The sequence below is a fragment of the Capra hircus genome, chromosome 12, assembly GCF_001704415.2.
Source record: "Capra hircus breed San Clemente chromosome 12, ASM170441v1, whole genome shotgun sequence".
Classification (NCBI taxonomy): domain Eukaryota; kingdom Metazoa; phylum Chordata; class Mammalia; order Artiodactyla; family Bovidae; genus Capra; species Capra hircus.
Genome location: NC_030819.1, coordinates 84,967,691 through 84,989,802, shown reverse-complemented (window position 1 = coordinate 84,989,802; position 22,112 = coordinate 84,967,691). Strand labels below are relative to the sequence as shown.

General features: G+C 38.8%; 1 protein-coding gene across 1 annotated transcript in view; it reads right to left on the bottom strand.

The window, feature by feature from the left end:
* Positions 3,529 to 22,112, bottom strand: part of TDRD3 (tudor domain containing 3) — a 229,870-nt gene continuing 211,286 nt past the window's right edge. The window contains exons 13-14 of the mRNA XM_018056823.1: positions 14,761 to 14,886; positions 3,529 to 3,795 (exon numbers count right to left, since the gene is read on the bottom strand). Of these exons, the coding sequence (XP_017912312.1) occupies positions 14,770 to 14,886 (117 nt within the window). The 3' untranslated portion in view covers positions 3,529 to 3,795; positions 14,761 to 14,769. The remainder of the gene's footprint in view (positions 3,796 to 14,760; positions 14,887 to 22,112) is intronic.

The window sequence follows — 22,112 nt, the reverse complement described above, 5'->3', positions numbered from 1 at the left end:
AACTTTCTATAGCATTTCATGTCAAGAATTTTTTGATATTTTGAAAAAACACATATATAAATGTGACTTCCGAGTATGAAATTACCCATGTGGTTATCCAGGAGACAAAGCTAGGATAACAGTAAGATTTCTGCCCCCTAACACAAAAGCTGGTTTACTGCAGTATTTTTCATCTTAGTAAATGACATTACCATCCTTTCAGTTGCTTTGGAAAGATAAAATGCGAGATAGAAAAGAGTGATGAACATTTTTACACACTTTACTTTTGAAAAATAGCATAATTTATCTATCTACCTAAAATGAGGCTACAGACAGGGCCTACTAAAAGCCCTCTACGTCATGCACTGACACCCCAGCTTGCTCAAACATGGGACAAGGTCTTGTTTTCCGATACATTCCAGTGATGGGTCAGTGCTGGTAAGTTTGGATGCTCCAGCCTGGTCACGGTGGAAGCACCCCTCTTAGCACCGTCAGTCATATTTTCCTTCTTTGCTCCATCCATGCTTACTCCTTGTGGGCAGTGGGGTTAGCCATGATGAGTAGAGTCAAAAAGAAAGGCCTTTGAGAGATGAATCTATATAAAAATAGTAGAGAATCACATAATGCCAGGGAGGGGGCAGGGGTTGTCATCATGGCCTAAACCTGGATGGTCCAGTGAACGACAAACCATTTAATGTTACAGAAACAGTGTCTTCACTCTTAGTCCTGTGAAGCTAGAAGTGAAAAGGAAGAGAGAGAAGAAAAGAAAGAGCAAAGGAGGGAGGAAATGTTGGAGGTAGGGAGGAGGGAATCCTTTGGCCAAAATAACTGACAAAATTTACTACTTTGCTTTGAAGGAGTGCATCTTAGGAATTCCCTTGGAGCCTGTTACCTCTCAGTTTTCTTCAGTTAGGCCACAGTTATTTCTGTAGAATCTTAGTAAGTGGAGTGCATATAGGGTGGGGAAAAGTGGTTATCAGTTCTAACGGACCTTCAGGTCAGATCTGCTCTGGAGAAGTGGCCAAAGTTTGAAGACAAATTCAGGTGCTTCCCTGTGTCTCGAGGACTTTCTTCAGAAACTAATGTCCACGGCTCAGGGGTAGAAAACATTTTTAAAATTAACATTTTGAAAAGCAGAATTGAAGGTAAAATATTAAGACTAAAAATTGATAATTATTAGAAGTCTAGCAAAAGTAAAAGTCAATGAAATACATTTAAGAAAGGAAATTGATAATAAAGAAAAGGAACACAAAGAGGATAATATATTAGATACTGAAACAAACTGATTAAAGGAGCTACACCTAGAGCTTGGGGAGATTTGAGATCATGCTGGTCTTATTTACAGCATAGCACCTAGAACACATTTAGTACTCCATACATATTTACTGAATAATTTTTGAACTATAAATAGAACCACTTTTTGAAAGGAAAAAAACTAAGAACTTGAGCTAAGAGTATGAACATGAAAAGTCAAAGAAAAGTAAGGTTTGAAACAAGAGGAAGAGAGAAAAGGAAGGAGCGGAAGGAGTGAGGTAGAGGAGAGGAAGAGGCCACAAAAGGGGAAGGGATGGCTCTGTCATCGAACTGGGAGCAAACAATGCAAATGAATGTCACACGTCATGGCGATGACAAACTGTGAAACAAACCTAAGGGGATGATTAACTTGATGGAATATAACCATAACAAAAACTAAACCAAAACAAAAACAAAGAGTAAGAACAGAAAAGGGGGAAGAAGGCCTAGAGTTGTGAAGATGACAAAGATAACGAATGAAAAATACTTACCACCATGCTCTTAGAAGAACCTCACCAAACTAGTAAGTATTTTATTATTGCACATTGAGGCCTGCAGCTGTCCTTAGTAACAGAAAGTCATAGTGGAGCTTAGTTTTTACTTGGTCAAGTACATCTTGCTTTCATCTTCAGTGCCCCAGCAGCCACCAGGGCAGATAGGTTGGCCTCACTTGCCTTCCAACCTAAACGTTTCCTTGATGCCTTCAGGTCAAATCATATATGCCACACACTATTGCACAGAACTATCCTCAGGGATTGTTACCATGACAATCACTAGGCAACACGAGTGCCATCCACTTTAGAGATTCTTCTATGCTTAGCACTGTCTAGGGACTACTGTCCTCATCTACCAACAAGAAAGTGGAGAGAATCAGTCCTTTAAGCTACTCTCAGACCTCGGTTTACGTTCTTCTGCCTTTTCCTTTACTGGCTAACTTATTAGTGGTCAAAGTCAACATGGCCCTTCCTCTGGTTTTCAACCCAGGATATGCATTAGAATTACTTGGAGATCTTTTTTAAGAAAGCAACCAATGCCCAGGCCACTCCATTTCTTGTTATGAAGCATAGGAATGGTAAAAATAATAAGAAACAAAACCCCATACTATCAGCCATGTTTTTCTCACCTGTACTCTTTCACTTAAGATACTGTAGAAAAAAACAATTGATTGTGGGCTAACAAATAAACAAAACTTAAGAGTTAATAGGCCCTGAGAAAAGGCCCAAGGCCTTCTCTATCAAAGCAAAGTACTAATTTTTGTCAACTATTTTAACCAGAGAATTCTATTTTCCCCTCCCTCCGTCCCTTCCTTCATCCCTCTTTCTTCCTTATTTTTTAACCACTCACTTCTGACTTCATAAGACTGAGACTATAGGGCTATTATTTTTGTCCTATTAAGAATCTATAGCTTAGACATATTGGTTCTCTGTAATGAAGATTCTGGTTGCTTCTGCCAATCCCTCTCACTTTCATTTTGGCAAGTACCCTAACTTTCACATATATATCCTCTCCCTCAGATTGAATGTTTTCAGGAAAGCAGATTGCCCCCACTTGAATCAGGCCTAAACTCACCCACGGACCCTTGCTGAAGTTTCTGGTTCAAAGGCTGAAAAGTCACACAACACAGGTAAATGCAGCCTAAGAGGGAAAGCTTCTTTTCTCTTCTGAGTGTACTTCTGGAAGGGACCCCAACCCCATCCCTGCACTGAACAGCTCAGGAAGCTATAGCCATCCTGGGATCATACAGAGCTGAAGAATGAAGCTTATGTCATGGAAAGCAGAAATGAGATGAAAAGAATAAGGGTCAGGATCTTTCACGACAACTCTGAGTCACTGAATTAAACCAACGGAAACTCAATGTGCTTCTGGTAAGTGAAATAAGCCAGCACTTTAGTGTTTAACCAGTTAGAGCTGGGTTTTCTGTTATCTGCAACCAGATGCATCTTAAAAGATCCACTGCATGTTTTATAAGGAAGGGAATGCCTGTTTTTTTATTGAATTACATTAATAGACTGCTAAAATAACATATCCGAGTTTTGAATATATTTTTGCTGTCATATTTAGCAGTGTTCCCCTAAGAACTGCTACTTGGGTTCAGGTTGTTTTGTTGAGAAATGTGGCAAACTGTGTCAGTCAGTTTATTCTGTAATTACAGTGGAGCTTCAGTATGCTGTAACTGCCATTCTACAGGAGGCAATTAGTATGGGGTTAATGTGAGATGAACAAGAAAAATAACATTCAGCAAATGAAACATATAGCAAAACAATGTATTTAATAGTGCATTGGTTTTATTGATGGCAGAAGAAAAAATTCTTCCACTTGTAAAAGTTACTTTATTTAACTTTGTAATTTTCCCCCATTCTTTATGTGGGTTGAATTTTTTTTTTCCCCCTAAAATCTGCCTTTTAGTTCTCCAAATAATAATATCCACCATGTCTGCATCTTACTCCGAAGGGAAAGCAGGAGGTCTATCAACAGGTTCTGACCAGGATGATTCAGTCAAGAGCTCCTTTCTTCATAAAGACTCTATTTAAGAAGAGAAGAAGAGAGTGAAATTGGCACCTCAACTTGACTTCTTCATACATACACTGCTGAAACCTACCTGTAACTGTGAAGTGTTTATACAAATATCAATAGATCACAAGCAGAGCAAACTGGACATTGCTAATTTATAAACATAATTTCTATAAATCAGTAAATAAACAAAAAGCAAAGTCTTCAAAAAATAATTTTTCCTTCTAGAAATTTTTAAAGTACATCTCTGTCACTGTTAGTCCCTCTATTGCTAGCACGTTGCTTCACGAATCTGGATTAACTGAGCAGAGTTTAACAGAGGGTGACCTAAAAAAGATGCAGTCTGCCACTGAATCACATCTACCCCCATCCTACCCACCTCCATTTCCCCTATGAGCCTCTCTGAGCTGGTTCAGTCTCACAGGTAATTCACCTAAGCCTGTGGCTTCCCCTGCCTGCTCCCCACCTTTATCAGATGCCACTCTAGCAGATACGCTCTGGGTGGCAACAACAGAAAAGGCTGAGAGACGTGGGGAGAGAGGCCCTATTTGCTCCAGTCCTGTTTCAGCTCCATGGTGGAAAGAAACTGGGTGGACAGGGATGAGAAGCATTCCCATGGCTGCATTCAAATGGCTCATAAGTCCTCTGAGGTACTATTATCCTCACTATTATCAGGTACTATTTTCCTCACTATTATTCTCACGAGGATAATAGTACCCAAATCTCTATTTTCTAATCAGCAGACTATTTACTTCAGAGGACTTATGAGCCATTTGAATGCAGCCATGGGGATGCTTCCCGTTCCTGCCTACACAGTTTCTTTCCTCCATGAAGCTGAAACAGGACTGGAGCAAATAGGGCCTCTCTCACCACCTCTCTCAGCCTTCTCTGTTGTTGCCACCCAGAGCGTTTCTGCTAGAATGGCATCTGATAAAGGTGGGGAGCAGACAGGGGAAGCCACAGGCTTAGGTGAATTACCTGTGAGACTGAACCAGCTCAGAGGGGTTCATATGATGCTGTGAAAGTGCGGCACTCAATATGCTAGCAAATTTGGAAAACTCAGCAGTGGCCACAGGACTGTAAAAGGTCAGTTTTCATTCCAATCCCAAAGAAAGGCAATGCCAAAGAATGCTCAAACTACCTCACAATTGCACTCATCTCACACAATAGTAAAGTAATGCTCAAAATTCTTCAGCCAGGCTTCAGCAATACATGAACCATGAACTTCCAGATGTTCAAGCTGGTTTTAGAAAAGGCAGAGGAACCAGAGATCAAATTGACAATATCCGCTGGATCATGGAAAAAGCAAGAGAGTTCCAGAAAAACATCTATTTCTGCCTGATTGGCTATGCCAAAGCCTTTGACTGTGTGGATCACAAGAAACTGTGGAAAATTCTGAAAGAGATGGGAATACCAGAGCACTTGACCTGCCTCTTGAGAAACCTGTATGCAGGTCAGGAAGCAACAGTTAGAACTGGACATGGAACAGCAGACTGGTTCCAAATAGGAAAAGGAGTACATCAAGGCTGTATATTGTCACCCTGCTTGTTTAACTTATATGTAGAGTACATCGTGAGAAACGCTGGACTGGAAGAAGCACAAGCTGGAATCAAGATTGCCAGGAGAAATATCAATAACCTCAGATATGCAGATGACACCACCCTTATGGCAGAAAGTGAAGAGGAACTAAAAAGCCTCTTGATGAAAGTGAAAGAGGAGAGTGAAAAAGTTGGTTTAAAGCTCAACATTCAGAAAACGAAGACCATGGCATCCGGTCCCATCACTTCATGGGAAATAGATGGAGAAACAGTGGAAACAGTGTCAAACTTTATTTTGGGGGGGCTCCAAAATCACTTCAGATGGTGATTGCAGCCATGAAATTAAAAGACGCTTACTCCTTGGAAGAAAAGTTATGACCAATCTAGACAGCATATTGAAAAGCAGAGACATTACTTTGCCAACTAAGGTCCGTCAAGTCAAGGCTATGGTTATTCCTGTGGTCATGTATGGATGTGAGAGTTGGACTGTGAAGAAGGCTGAGTGCTGAAGAATTGTTGCTTTTGAACTGTGGTGTTGGAGAAGACTCTTGAGAGTCTCTTGGACTGCAAGGAGATCCAACCAGTCCATTCTGGAGATGAGCCCTGGGATTTCTTTGGAGGGAATGATGCTAAAGCTGAAACTACAGTACTTTGGCCACTTCATGCGAAGAGTTGACTCATTGGAAAAGACCCTGATGCTGGGAGGGATTGGGGGCAGGAGGAGAAGGGGACGACAGAGGATGAGATGTCTGGTTGGCATCACTGACTCAATGGTCATGAGTCTGAGTGAACTCCGGGAGTTGGTGATGGACAGGGAGGCCTGGTGTGCTGCGATTAATGTGGTTACAAAGAGTCAGACATGACTGAGCGACTGAACTGAACTGAACTGATCCTCACATGATGCCTCTCCTGCTGGCTTCATGGGGTTCTATAACATCTATCTTTATAGTGATCACTTCCCTGACCTTGATTTCAAAAATTTTGTAAAAGGATGCTGGTCTAGATTGTCCGAAAAAAACACCCACAAACAAACAGAAAGCCATCTAAAAATACATCTTCTACTAGCTAAAAATGGGGTTAAAACCTGGACCTTGGAAAATAAAGAAGGTCATGATATTTATATAGTAATATATGCTTAGCTATTGGTTTCAAAGGGGCTTCCCTGGTGGCTCAGCAATAAAGAATCCGCTTGCAATGCAGGAGACATGGGTTCAATCCCTGGGTCAGGAAGATCCCCTGGAGAGGGAAGTGGCAACCCACTCCAGAATCTCATGGACAGAGGTGCCTCAAGGGCTACAGTGTACGGGGTCACAAAAGAGTTGGACAACTAAACAACTATGCTTAGTGATCAGCTTCAAGGTTTTGGTTAATATGTAAAACTATGAAGACTATTCTTTCATCAAAGAAACTAGAAGTGAAATTAACACTGAGTCACCATTCACTAAACCACTCTACATACTGAGCCTTAACCTCCATGGCAGTAGCGAACCTCCTCTGATATGTCAAAGTCTACACAGGTCTGCCATTTCTCTCTTTTCACAGTGAGACTTGAAGCTCTAATTACTCTTCAGCTAGACCAATGCAATAGCTTCCTAGATTCTTTCCCTTCTGGTGCTTAATACATCCTATATCCAACAGCAGTATTTCTTAAGCTTAATTTTGATCATATCATTCTTATTCAGAAGTTCATGATAGCACTGAACACATCAAGGTCAAACTCTTAAGGAGTCTAAAGTGATACTCTTCTACCACCACCAGTAACGCTGTTTTGGTTCACACATTCTCTTGTAGCGACTGCCTCTTCCCTTCTTCAAATCTTCCTCAGCTTTTAGATTATCTTCAGGGGACTCTACCCTACCACGAAAGTGAAGCTTTAAAATTCATCTGTAAAACTAAATCAGTTCAGTTCAGTTGCTCAGTTGTGTCTGACTCTTTGTGACCCCATGGACTGTAGCATGCCAGGCCTCCCTGTCCATCGCCAACTCCTGGAGTTTACCCAAACTCATGTCCATAGAGTCGGTGGTGCCATCCAACCATCTCATCCTTTGTCATCCCTTTCTTCTCCCACCTTCAATCTTTCCCAGCATCAGGGTCTTTTCAAACGAGTCAGTTCCTCACATCAGGTGGCCAAAGTATTGTGATAGAAAACTAAATCAACTTTACTTAAAACAAAAAACAAAAAACTCTCTAAATCCTGCCGCTACTAACTGTTATCTAATTTCTAGGACACCAATCATGCCAGAAACCTTTTCAAAGGCACATAGTTTGGTCCCTTTCACTGGTTAAAGAACTATGGACACCCTATCCACAACTGCTCTTACTTCTAAGTTGTCTGTAATAATGACAAGTCCAGATAATACAGGTTTGGGCCCTCTCCTCCCTCAGGGCTTGGATCTAACTTGCCACCACTTTTTCTCAGACCTAGGCCTATTTCCCATGTGCTCTCTTGAGACCTGCTCCTCTCACTGAGTCGTAACTCCCAGGTATCCCTTGGTTTTGCTAATCACTGATATTGTCAGTACCAGCCTCAAACAGAATCCAACTCCCTTTGAACCTCTGGGGAAGTATATGAATGTGTAGGGGTTGGGGGTTGGTGTAGGAGACTTGTAAAAAAACTCCTTAGGACAATCGAAGAATATGTAAATTACACATAAACAACTTTATCAAAATATACTGACTTAAAAAAAACACTTACTAAGGAGCTACTATGGTATTCATCATCTAGCAAAGTACTCAAAACATAAAAAGAAAGACAACCATGAACTTAAAAAAAAAAGTGATAAAAAGTTCATGTTTATATTTGCTGGAAGTCAAGTCAAATGGTTGGATACAATATATACCTTGTTTTTAAATGATTAAGTGAAATGGAAACTAGGAATGAGGAAATAATAAAGTATCTTTTCACTGAAGAAGAAAATAATATATTCAATTGTGTGACAAAAGTAAAAAGTATAATCCTTGTTACTGAACTTCCCATTCAAAGAGAGTATATTTAATTCTACTTCATAATCTTCTGTAACAAATGTCTGAACTAAGTGCAACATGGAAACTTATATTACCATATATAAAATAGATAACCAATGGGAATTTGCTGGATGGCTCAGGAAACTCAAACAGGGGCTCTGTATTAATCTAAGGGGTGGGGTGGCGGGGGCGGGGGGGAGATGGGAGGGAGCTTCAAAAGGGAGAGGATATATGTATACTGTTGCGGTTTGACAGAAAACAACAAAATTCTGTAAAGTAATCATCCTTCAATAAAGAAAAATAAATTTTAAAAAATGAATAAATAAAGTTTTTCAACTAAGATCACATGTGTCGTGCTTAATTAATTAATTTTTAGGATACATTTTGCAGTGAGGTGTTTTTACTGATAACATTATGGGATTGTTCTCTGTCAAAATTAATTTTCTTACTGTGAGGATTTTCCATGTCAACAGTGCAATCCAAAACAAGCATCTGGGAAAGATGGGAGTTTTAACTCAGGGTACATAGAGAACCATGAAGATTGTAATGTTTTAGTTGACTAGGAACAGCCTGCATTGTACACTCTGATACAAATAAGCTATGATTACCCCAGGGCTACCATTCATATTTTACTTTTAAGCAGTGTACTCTTTTTCAAAGGAAATTTTTGACGCAGCCCTAATGTAGAAAATATTAGGAACAGGTAATAGAAAAGGTCAGTTTTCATTCCAATCCCAAAGAAAGGCAATGCCAAAGAATGCTCAAACTACCTCACAATTGCACTCATCTCACACACTAGTAAAGTAATGCTCAGGAGGCCATGTCAACTCTCTAGACCTGTAGATAGCAACTTCCAAATGTAGGACTGGGCCAGAGAAGAATTCTTCTGATAGTGAGACACTTACTGAATCTTAAAGGCTGAGGAAGAAACAGCTAGAAAAAGTGAGGGTGTAGATATAGGACCTTCTGGGCTGAAGGACCCTGATGCTGGGAAAGACTGAAGGCAAAAGGAGAAGAGGGTGGCAGAGGATGAGATGATTGGATGGCATCATCCACTTAACGGACAGGAATGTGAGCAAACTCTGGGATATAGTGAAGGCCAGGGAAGCCTGGCCTGCTGCAGTCCATGGGGTTGAAAAGAGTTGGACACAACTTAGCGACTGAAAAACAACAGGCTGAAGGAATATTATGACTGAAGAAAAATCATGGTTTATGAAAAGAAGTATAAGGAGTTGGTGTTTCTGGAGAATAAAGTGAGACTTAAGGATGGAGAGAGATGAAGCTTTATGGGAGAAAACGTGGACCAGATCAAAGATGGACGTGATGGGAATACCAGACCACCTGACCTGCCTCCTGAAATCTGTATGCAGGTCAAGAAGCAACAGTTATAACTGCACAAGGAACAACAGACTGATTCCAGATTGGGAAAGGAGTACATCAAGGCTGTATATTGTCACCTTGCTTATTTAGTTATATGCAGAATACATCATGAGAAATGCTGGGCTGGATGAAGCACAAGCTGGAATCAAGATTTCTGGGAGAAATATCAATAACCTCAGATATGCAGATGACACCACCCTTATGGCAGAAAGTGAAGAGGAACTAAAAAGCCTCTTGATGCAAGTGAAAGAGGAGAGTGAAAAAGTTGGCTTAAAGTTCAACATTCAGAAAACTAAGATTATGGCATCTGGTCCCATCATTTCATGTCAAATAGATGGAGAAACAGTGACAGAATTTATTTGTTTAGGCTCCAGAATCACTGCAGATGGTGACTGCAGCCAGGAAATTAAAAGCACTTGCTCCATGGAAGAAAAGTTATGACAAACTTAGACAGTATATTAAAAAGCAGAGACATTACTTTATCAACAAAGGTCCGTCTAGTAAGCTTTGGTTTTTCCAGTAGTCATGTGAGAGTTGGACTATAAAGAAGGCTGAGTGCCAAAGAACTGATGCTTTTGAACTGTGGTGTTGGAGAAGACTTTTGAGAGTCCCTTGGACTGCAAGGAGATCTGACCAGTCCATCCTAAAGGAGATCAGTCCTGAGTGTTCACTGGAAGGACTGATGCTGAAGCTGAGATTCCAATTACTTTGTCCACCTGATGCGAAGAACTGACTCACTGGAAATGACCCTGATGCTGGGAAAGATTGAGGGTGGGAGGAAAATGGGATGACAGAATGAGATGGTTGGATGGCATCCCCAATTCAATGAAGATGAGTCTGAGTAAGCTCTGGGAGTTGGTGAAGGACTGGGAGGCCTGGCGTGCTGTAGTCCATGGGGTTACAAAGAGTCGGACACGACTGAGTGATTGAACTGGACTCTGGGTACTTCACGTATGTGGAATTGTACATGATTTCTCCTTTTGTAACTGACTTATTTCACTTGGCATAACATCTTCAAGTTTAATCCATGTGTAGCACATGTCAGAATTGCCTTCGTTTTTAAAGTTGGAGAATTCGCTAGCAATGCATGAGACCCGGGTTTGATCTCTGAATTGGAAGATCCCCGGGAATAAGGAATGGCAACCCACTCCAGTATTTTTGCCTGGAGAATTCCATGGACAGAGGAGTGTGGCAGGCTACAGCCCATGGGATTGCCAAGAGTTGGACACGACTGAGCGGTTAACACTTAAGGCTGAAAAACACTCCATTGTGTGTATATACAATATTTTGTTTATTCATTCAGTCATTGACATTTAGGTTGCTTCTAACTTTTGGCTATTGTAAATAATGCTATGAAAATGGGTATACATATATCTGTCTTTTCCCTTAAAAAAAAAAAAGTAATGCTCAAAATTCTCCAAGCCAGGCTTCAGCAATATGTGAACCTTGAAATTCCAGATGTTCAAGCTAGATTTAGAAAAGGCAGAGGAACCAGAGATCACATTGCCAACAACCATTGGATCATCAAAAAAGCAAGAGCACTCCAGAAAAACATCTACTTCTGCTTTATTGACTATGTCAAAGCCTTTGACTGTGTGAACCACAACAAACTCTGGAAAATTCTTAAAGAGATAGGGATACCAGACCACCTGACCTGCCTCTTGAGAAACCTGTATGCAGGTTAGAACTGGACATGGAACAACAGACTGGTTCCAAATAGGAAAAGGAGTACATCAAGGCTGTATATTGTCACCCTGCTTATTTAACTTACATGCAGAATACATCATGAGAAACACTGGGCTGGAAGAAGCACAAGCTGGAATCAAGATTGCTGGGAGAAATATCAGTAACCTCAAATATGCAGATTACACGACCCTTATGGCAGAAAGTGAAGAAGAACTAAAGAGCCTCTTGGTGAAAATGAAAGAGGAGAGTGAAAAAGTTGGCTTAAAGCTCAACATTCAGAAAACCAGATCATGGCATCTGGTCCCATCACTTCATAGAAAATAGATGGGGAAACAGTGGTAACAGTGACAGACTTTATTTTGGGGGGGGGCCTCCAAAATCACTGCAGATGATGACTGCAGCCATGAAATTAAAAGATGCTCACTCCCTAGAAGGAAAAGTTATGACCAACTTATCATATTCAAAAGCAGAGACCTTACTTTGCCAACAAAGGTCCATCGAGTCAAAGCTATGGTTTCTCCAGTGATCATGTATGAATGTGACGGTTGGACTATAAAGAAAGCGGAGAGCTGAAGAATTACTGCTTTTGAACTGTGGTGTTGGAGAAGACTCTTGAGAGTCCCTTGGACTGCAAGAAGATCCAACCAGTCCATCCTAAAGGAGATCAGTCCTGAATATTCACTGGAAGGACTGATGCTGAAGCTGAAACTCCAGTAATCTGGCCACCTGATGTGAAGAGCTGACTCATTTGAGAAGACCCTGATGCTAGCAAAGACTGAAGGCAGGAGGAGAAGGACAACAGAGGATGAGATGGCTGGATGGCATCACTGACTCAATGGACATGAGTTTGAGTAAACTTCAGGAGATGGTGATGGACAGGCAAGTCTGGCGGGCTGTAGTCTATGGGGTCGCAAAGAGTTGGACATGACTGAGCGACTGAACTGAACTGAACCGAATGTAGAAAACATGAAAGACACTAAAGAAGGGCCCAGAGGACTTACGAGTTCTACCATCGGCTGCACCCTTCCTCATCTCACATCTTCTCTCTACTCAGCCTTGCTTTCTCAGCGTCCTGCTGCTGCTGCTGCTGCTGCTGCTAAGTCATTTCAGTCGTGTCCGACTCTGTGTGACCCCATAGATGACAGCCCACCAGGCTCCCCTATCCCTCGGATTCTCCAGGCAAGAACACTGGAGTGGGTTGCCATTTCCCTCTCCAGTGCATGAAATTGAAAAGTGAAAGGGTAGTCGCTCAGTTGTGTCTGACTCTTCGCATCCTAGAGTCCTGAATCTCCTGTCCTACAGTAATCGGGGGGTTGAGAACCTTTGGGTGCCTTTTAAAACCAGTTTTAAACAGTTCAGAAGACACTGGAAAGCTAACAGGGAAGTCTCAGTTTTCATTTACCTTAAATAAGATTTAATCATAAGCACACCAAGCTTATGTTAAAAGTGGATGCTTGACTGCGCACAATGTAATGTTGCTGATGTCCTTACGTGTACTTTGATTCTGCTTTGGTCAGTTCTTGCATGCTACAGAAAAATGCCCAAAGTCAAGAATTAGCTCTTCTGTGATACCATGAGCATATCTGTCTACTTGATGGTCTTGTAATAAGTGCAAAGAAAAACCAATAATAAAAGGGAAAAGGTGCTATCGTGGCTCACTGGGTAAATCAGAAGTCAAACAGCATTAGGCTTTTGCTCCAGGCAAACTATTACATAAGGAGAAAAGGGCTAGAAGATATAAGAAAATATTTCTTCACTTAGGATGACACAACTAATTTTGAACCAATGAAAGAGCTTTGGGAAGCTGGAGAAGATCTTGGAACAACAGTGTCCAGAAATATAACGTGAGACATAGGTGATTTTTAATTTTCTAGTAGTCACATTAAAAAGTAAAATTAAATAGGTGAAATTGATTGTAACTTTTTATTTAGCTCAATTTATTAAAATATTATCATTTTGACATACAATCAATACAAGTTACTGAGTTTTTTTCAAACTAAGTCTTTGAAATATGGTATTCATTCTTTATTTATAGCACATCTCAATTCAGGCTAGCTGCATTTCCAGTGCTAAACAGTCCTGGCTGCTGTGAGGAACTGAGAGAGTCACTGAGTAGGGGACACACACAATGTAGATAGCAGCTTTGTCGGAATGAACAGCTGAAATAAGGAATTGGGAACAATTTCTTAAAAATTCTCAGTAGTCTTTCTACTGAGAAAGACTAAGAAAAAAGATATAAAGTCTAAAAGAGTGTTTATGTGATATATAGCAAAAGCTGTAATGTGAAAACTCTATGTATTAAAAGAAATATTCAAGAGTTCTGGCATAAGGAAAAAATGGAAATGTTACTAAAGACAGCAAAAGTATTTCTTTCTAAGAACGTACTAAGAAACAAGGTCTGTTCATCAAAATGAAATGCCTTAGATTGATCCCATAATTTGCTGACTTCTTTGTTACATCTTCCTTCTTAGTGAAGATGATTTTAGTAACCTTCTTTCTGAAACTCTAGGATGAAAGAATCTGGATCGATAGCATACGTCTCCTAAATTACATCTCAATAAGCAGTAAGGCTGTCTTCACTGAATTTCTGAAGATATATATGAAACATTTCCTCTTTCTTAAAAAGGATGGAAATTAATCAAACAACAAAAAATAAACTCAGTTATCTAGGTTGATAAGTATCTGGTCCTTTGTTTTCTTTTATCTTTTTCCTACTTTCAAACTTATAGTCATTTCACTGATTGTCATCACCTTCAATAGGAAAGAGTTGGTATAGAGAGAAAAGGGGATTAAGGATAGCATCTGTGGGGAAAGGTCTGGAGGAAAAGTAGTTTGTAACTATGGTATTATCGGTTCCAGACCACCACAATAAAGTGAATATTGTAACAAAGCAAGTCACACTAAGTTTTTGGTTTTCCAGTGCATGTAAAAATTTTATTCAGACTAAACTGCTGTCTAATGAGTGTGCAATAGCATTATATCTAAGAACCAATGTACACACCTTAATTAAAAGTACTTTATTGCTAAAAAATGTTAACCATCACCTGAACCTTCAGTGAGTCATAACCATTTCACAATACTAGCATCAAAGACGACTGATCATAGATCACCATAACAAATATAACGATTAAGTTTGAAATATTATAAGGATTACCAAAATGTGACACAAATAAAGAAAGGGAGCAAACGCTGTTAGAAAAAATGGCACTGACAGACTTCCCTGACACTGTGTTGCCAGAAACTTTCAATTTGCAAAAAAATGCAAATATCTGTGAAGTGTAATCAGGAGAAGCACAATAAAATGAAGTATGCCTGTATGTTATCATGAAATATTAATAACTGTGCTTATATATTTAACACGAATAGCATCTTTCTGTACGGGGAAAGCTTCTCACAATGTCAAATGTACCTTGTTGCGTTAGTTCCGAGCCCGGGGAGGCTGGTAGAACTGCTGAGTTGGTCGAGTGGATCGTCTTGGCTGGCCGTCACCTCCTCTACGGAATTCAAGAGTTTGGTCATAGGTGCCTTCTTCCTCCTGTTTGCAAAGAGTAGTGATTTAATATGTTCAAAACAGTTCCATGTTTCCTACATTAAATACATTTCACAGTTTCCATTTTGCTATACCCTATTAAGCTGCCCTGGGATGTAAATTTGTCAACTTTTATAATAGAGGACAGTAGGGAAAAAGAGGAAAAAGAAGGCAAGGACACTGTAAAAACTTTTGGTTGTTGTTAATAGAAGAATGAAATTTATAGTGGAAAGGCCTGGCGTGCTGCGAGGGGGGTCGCAAAGTCAGACACAACTGAGCGACTGAACTGAACTGAACTGAACATGAGAATCAAATTTAATCTAGAAAAGGAAACTATTTCCACATAATATTATGGTTATCTCCCCAAGTGACATGACATGATGTGGTGAAAACATAGAAAAGCAACATTATAATACAATTTTAATTGAATATTTGGGCTTCTGGGCATTTATCATGGAAGGGGGTCTTGGCAAGATATGGAAAAGGGATTGAGGAGCCAGCTGGTAGTCCTCATCTGATGAAAGGTCCAACATCATTAAGAACCTTATATCTAGAGACAGGAAAAAATAATAGATTGGAATGAAGAGAGAAATATAATTTACATATAAAGAAAGCATGTGAGACACAGCAACCACCACAATAAGACACAAACTATTTTCTTCTCATCTTCTTTCTTACTAAGGGTATAGAACCAGCAGCTCAAGGAATAGCATGGATAAATTAGGATAAGCAAAATAAATAGCAGAAAGAGCATAATTAATTACAATATTTGAAAAGGACATAGTAGCAACAGAAATGTAGCCAAAAGTCACACTGGTTTCTTACTGAGTGCTGCCACCCTGTTATTTTAGTGTTTTAAATTAATGCAGCTATGAAGTATGTTCCTTTTGGAGAGAGACAAAAAAAAAAAAAATGGCTCTCTGAATTATCTGAGCACAATAATTTCCATGATTTAGGAAATTTATGCTATTACTTCCTCCTCCTCCTTACTTTATCACTGAATTTTTCATCCCCAAGGATAGCTTTCCTTTGACCCTAACACTAAATGGAGTTACATGAAAGACTGAGTTCTATTCTTTAATTTTTACAGATCAAACTATTGCAATTTTACTTGATGCAAGTAGAAAGATGCTAAGATAATCTGACCAAATCCTATTATTTAGAAATGATATTTAATATTTGGCATGAACAAATCCCTCATTAATAGGCATTATCCACAGTATTCTTAAGAAACATTTTTCCATTTTATATATAGGATACTGAAGTTCTGGAAAACTTTGTGACTTTGCCCTAATATTTCAAAGGTGAATCTGAGTTTTGATTCAGACACTGCTACTTTAAGTCTTAGTCTGCATGTAAAAGAAATAAACCATGAGCCAAAAATTAATGATCACCCTTAAGGTACTATCATCACCTAAATAAGAGGATAAAGAAATCTGACAATATATCTGGCATAACTAACACAATAACAACATTTTACAGACAAACTTCCAGATTAGTTTTACATCCTCTATGTCCCTTTCATTAATAATTAACCTCAAAATGGCGAGAAGCATTAGATAAGCATTTATAATTTAGTAAAGCAATTAAAATACAGTAAGGAAAATTAAAGTATTCAGGAGAGAATTATTTTTTATTAAATATGGTCACTGCTCTGAATGATTATTTTCAAATATTATAGCTAAATTTGAAAAGAAACTATTTATTTTTATGACATGTGAAGCTCTGCATATTAACTGAAAAGAACGAAAATATATTTGCTGCTGTAGCAGGTGAAGTAATTGTTTCAGGAATTAGAATGGCATATTATTATTCTCCACATCCAGAACTGTAGAATTGGTTAGGTCTAAAAATTTATACAGTTTACCAGTAAAATACAGTGTTAAAGGTAGGACACTACATTTGCTGAGTGAGCCAGAAATTTATATAATAAATATGGCACTGCTATTTGAAAAATTGTCTCTATCGTTTAAAAGATTCTCAGACTATACTAGCCAGAGCCAATTAAATGATTTTATAGAGATGGCCAACCATGGTATTTCTTTCATTACTTGATGTCTTCACAATCATTTTATACAAAAAGGAAGCAAAAAATAAAATAGATTCTGATAGCTTGGTTCTCAGTTTTTAATCAAAGGCACAATCTTGCTTTTTTAACTTTTAAATATTCCTCCCACAGAGTAGTTGGGGAAAAACTGGTTGCCCACAAAAATCACTTCATATAGTCTAGAGCTAGTAATTTTTAGCATTTAATGAGCAATGCTCTCCATAAAACACACAGATCAATTTAATAGATCAGTTTCTTTGGATGAAATTTATAACATTATCTTCTTTTATTTTAGTTTCATTAGTCTGTAACAGCTTTAAAACAAACAAACAAAAAAAACCAATTAATTTCATAGTTCATGACTATTTGAAAAAACATCTGACACTATTTTGAGCTGGTACATTCCTGGAAAGCTATCTGGTCTGTCCCCCTAGACTTGACAGACATGAAAATCTCTAAACCCAGAGAGGTGATTCTGCCAATTCACAGAGCTCACTAGAGGAAGAGTCCAGACCAGGACCATTTTATTTCTGACCTAGACAAGGCTCTTTAAAAGACTGGTGACAATTTTCATAAAAATAGAACTGACCCAGGCCATCTTCACTGAAGCTTTTGAGATTTAGAGCCATTTTATTGGAACTCACATTTTTGCTCACCTGAGCCATGCTATCAGATTTACCTGGTTTTAAAATACTTAATATTCAAAATGTACCCTCTTTTATGCCAATATTTAAACTGCTAAACATTACTCCTTTTAATGAAAAGATACATAATGTAATAGTCATTGTGACACCAACATGAATGAACTGATATTCTGAAAGGAAAAAAAGAGAGCACCAATGCAAACAGGAGATGCACAACTTCAGCTGTAAAACATGCACGACAGGTCACAACTACATCCTTCCTGCGTATCATTTTTAGTCTTTTACTAGCACAAACTACATCTCAAATGAGAATATAGACAAATACATTCTTTCCTCATTTATAAATGAGCTGGTTTAGAAAAGTTCACTATAAATCAGTTACTTGGAACCTGGAACGTACATCAGTAGGAGATGTGAAACACAAGTAAATACAGGTCAGGTTCTTTGCTCCACAAGTTAAGGTCTGTGCAGCTAGGCATATAAACCAGTATTCTACAGAAGAGGGTGGTCCTGGACTCTGTTCTCTGACTGGTAGGGATTTCCCTGCTCCACCAGGGGGAGTGCGGGTGGGAAGCCAATGTCTAGAAACATTTTTGGTTGCTATATCTGAGGGGTGCTACTGGCAGTTAGGGGGTCGAGAGACATTTTTGGTTGTTACAAGCTGAAGGAGTAGGGTTAGGGGAGTTGTTATGAAGTCTAATAGGTAGAAGCTATTCTAAATATCCTGTAATGCATAGGACAGCCCATGCAACAAAGAATCAACCATTTCTAACATCAACAGTTGAGAAACTCCGGGCTAGGCAAAGGAGGAGGAAATTTCCTACTCCTAAGTGCCAGGGTAGCCTGGAAAATAACTATGAAATTCAGGAAGTTTGGGTTTACTACTCTTTCCCTTTTTCTTTTTGATATTTCTTTTGCTTCTGTCTCTAATGCATAAAAGCTGCCTTTATGGAACTTCTGTGATGAGAGCTCTATTTGCTGACAATACCTTGTTTTCTTTTGCTTCAGCAACAGGTTCATATTGACTTACTGAATTGCCTTATCTTAGATTACCATTTCTTCAGCATTTTCACACAGCCATAACTTTATTGGGAGAAAATGATTCTTGATTAATGGTGGGGGTAGGGAACAGGGATAGCAATTCTCTTCACAAGAAAAACTCACTAATACTCATGTCTAATAGCTATTTTGTGTGTAATTTAAAATAATTTTTTCTAGTCTGTTCATTGTAACAATTTTCACAGCACACAAAAACACGTCAGCTTATGAAATATATACCAAGTAGCCTCAAAAATAATTCCTGGACTCTGAGCATTTTGAACACTGAAATATTTTTTTTTCCTTTAATAAGAAATTTATTTTAAAAATATATAGACATTTGGTTTTGTCTTTTGAACTGAAATATTAATAAGTACATGTCTCCTTGAGTGATTCACATATGAACTACTTTATGAATCTCTAGATTACCTTTACCTGTCTGGTTAGCTTGTGTAGTTAGTTTTTAGAAACAGAAACTATTTTAATAAAATACCTAAGCAAACAGTAATTTTAAAGACAAACCTTCTTTCCCAAAACATCACGTAATAAAGGCAAAATTAAAAGAAACAGTAAAAAGATCACTAGTTGCCAAGGGTTGTGGGGATGGAGGGATGAACACACAGAGCACAGATTTTCAGAGCAGTGAAACTACTCTTCATGATAATGTGATGGTAGATACAAGTCACTATACATTTGTGTGAGCCCATTCAGTGTGCACCATGAATGAATCCTAATGTAAACTAAGGACTCTGGAAACTATTGAGTTAATGTAGGTCTATCAGTTGTACCAAATGTACTCCTCTAGTGGGGGATGTTAGTAACTGGGAAAGGCTATGTATGTGTGGAGATGAAGAATATATGGCAAATCCCATACCTTCTCAAAGTTTTGTTGGGAGTCTAAAACTCCTCTAAAAAAGAAAGTCTTTAAAAAGAAAAAAAAAAAAAAGGCTTTAAAGTAGGCCGCCTCAGTGGGATACTTTGTGCCTCATATATAGCTGATGTGGTAGATCCTTAATATTTGATGAAATATTTGTCGACCTGCCTTATTAAAATGGCTCTTCTCAATCATACAGACTCTTCCTGTGGTTATCAGTAACTAGAATATGAGAATTAAATTTCTTTCATCCTTGGGATGCCATGAGGAGTAATTAATGTATGAAAATCACTTTGAAGATTACTGAGCTTTCTGAATTGGCTCAAGGTTGTATTTAATTTTGATTATACCTCTTGGTTTCCACTGGAAAATTTTGACCTTTGATTTTACTTTTTAGTCCTAGTATTTAAAATAAAGTACTTCTGCTCCATTCAAAAACAAAAACAAAAAATCACACAATGGATTCCAAAAGTAGAACTTAAACTGTTTTAAGTAATCTATTTTAGATCAATTATACTAATATTCTATTAGAGTAACTTAAGATTGAATAACGGTTGAAGATTATAGGCAGCAGTTTTGCCTACAGAGGCCATATATCGTCATTAATGATGACTCTTAGTTTACCAATTATTCTTGTTTAAAAAATATATTCCATCAGCAGATGAATGGATAAGAAAGCTGTGGTACAGATACACAATGGAGTATTACTTAGTCATTAAAAAGGATACATTTGAATCAGTTCTAATGAGGTGGATGAAACTGGAGTCTATTATACAGAGTGAAGTAAGCCAGAAAAAAAAAAACACCAATACAGTATACTAACACATATATATAGAATTTAGAAAGATGGTAATGATAACCCTGTATGCGAGACAGCAAAAGAGACATAGATGTATAGAACGGACTTTTGGACTCTATGGGAGAGGGAGAGGGTGGGATTATTTGGGAGAATGGCATTGAAACATGTACACTATCATGTAAGAAATGAATCGCCAGTCTATGTTTGATACAGGATACAAGATGCTTGGGGCTTGTGCATGGGGATGATCCAGAGAGATGATATGGGGTGGGAGGTGGGAGGAGGATTCAGGATTGGGAACTCATGTACACTCGTGGCTGATTCATGTCAATGTATGGCAAAACCAATACAGTATTGTAAAGCAAAATAAAGTAAAAATATAAATTAAAAATATATATACATATATATTCCAATTCAATATTTACAACTCCAGCACAAAATAAACTGGGTCTGTAGTAGTCTGGAACCACAAACTACAAAACAGTTAGTTTATGTAAAGGACAGTTAGTCCAAATAACTAAGAAGCTATTATTTGCTCAAATAATTAGCATAATAACCTGAGTTAAAATGTGGGTCTTCTGATTAATAGTCCTGTCTGTCCTTCAGACTATGCTGGCAATGAGGGCAAGAAACACAAACAGCCAATGTCAGAACTGGAAAAGGATTTGGGGATAATCTAGTTGAGCCAATTTAAATTTTACAAACTGCCATTTTTCACCATCATCATTTCTGGGGTAAACAGGGCACTCTACTGTCAAGTGAAATTTCATATGAATTCCAAACAAAATTGATGGATCAGGTTACAGTTCAGTTCAGTCGCTCAGTCGTGTCCAACTCTTTGCAACCCCATGAATTGCAGCACACCAGGCCTGCCTGTCCATCACCAACTCCCGGAGTTCACTCAGACCCACGTCCATCGAGTCAGCGATGCCATCCAGCCATCTCATCCTCTGTCGTCCCCTTCTCCTCCTGCTCCCAGTCCCTCCCAGCATCAGTCTTTTCCAATGAGTCAACTCTTTGCATGAGGTGGCCAAAGTACTGGAGTTTCAGCTTCAGCATCATTCCTTCCAAAGAAATCCCAGGGCTGATCTCCTTCAGAATGGACTGGTTGGATCTCCTTGCAGTCCAAGGGACTCTCAAGAGTCTTCTCCAACACCACAGTTCAAAAGCATCAATTCTTCGGCGCTTAGCCTTCTTCACAGTCCAACTCTCACATCCATACATGACCACAGGAAAAACCATAGCCTTGACTAGATAGCCTAGACTTTATCTGCAGGTTACAGTAGGTCTTTTAAAATGTGTATGCAAGCAGTATCTCCCTGGCTTTCTCTTCTTTAGTCCTTCCAAGTTCTGTAAAGCTAAAGCACAGAAACTAAAAACCCAACTTCACCTTTGGCTGTATACTAGGAACCAACTAGGTTGAACAACTTGATTAATATAAGAAAATGAGCTAGTGAAAGAAAAGGAAGGGGAACATGGGTCTCTGACCCACTTCAGAGTACTTTGGATGTTATCACAGAGAAAATTTAAACTTTCGTGAATTAAATTTCTCATCTGACAATAAAAACTCACCTTCTATACCTAAACGGAAAAAAAAAATCTCAGTCTTCATTGTACAAAAGCAAAGATGTGGGGCCCTAAATGGGAAACCTTGAAAAAGAAGGGCTAGCTTTCAGTTTAGAGCTAAGATGGCACCTGGTGGAAGAGATGAGGGCACACTTAAGTTGTTTGTCAAAACTTTTGATTGGCTCTCTTGATTTCCATGCACGTGGACAGCGCGTGATAGACTCCTGTTACAATGAAGGCGCATGACGACTTGACCTTTAATGT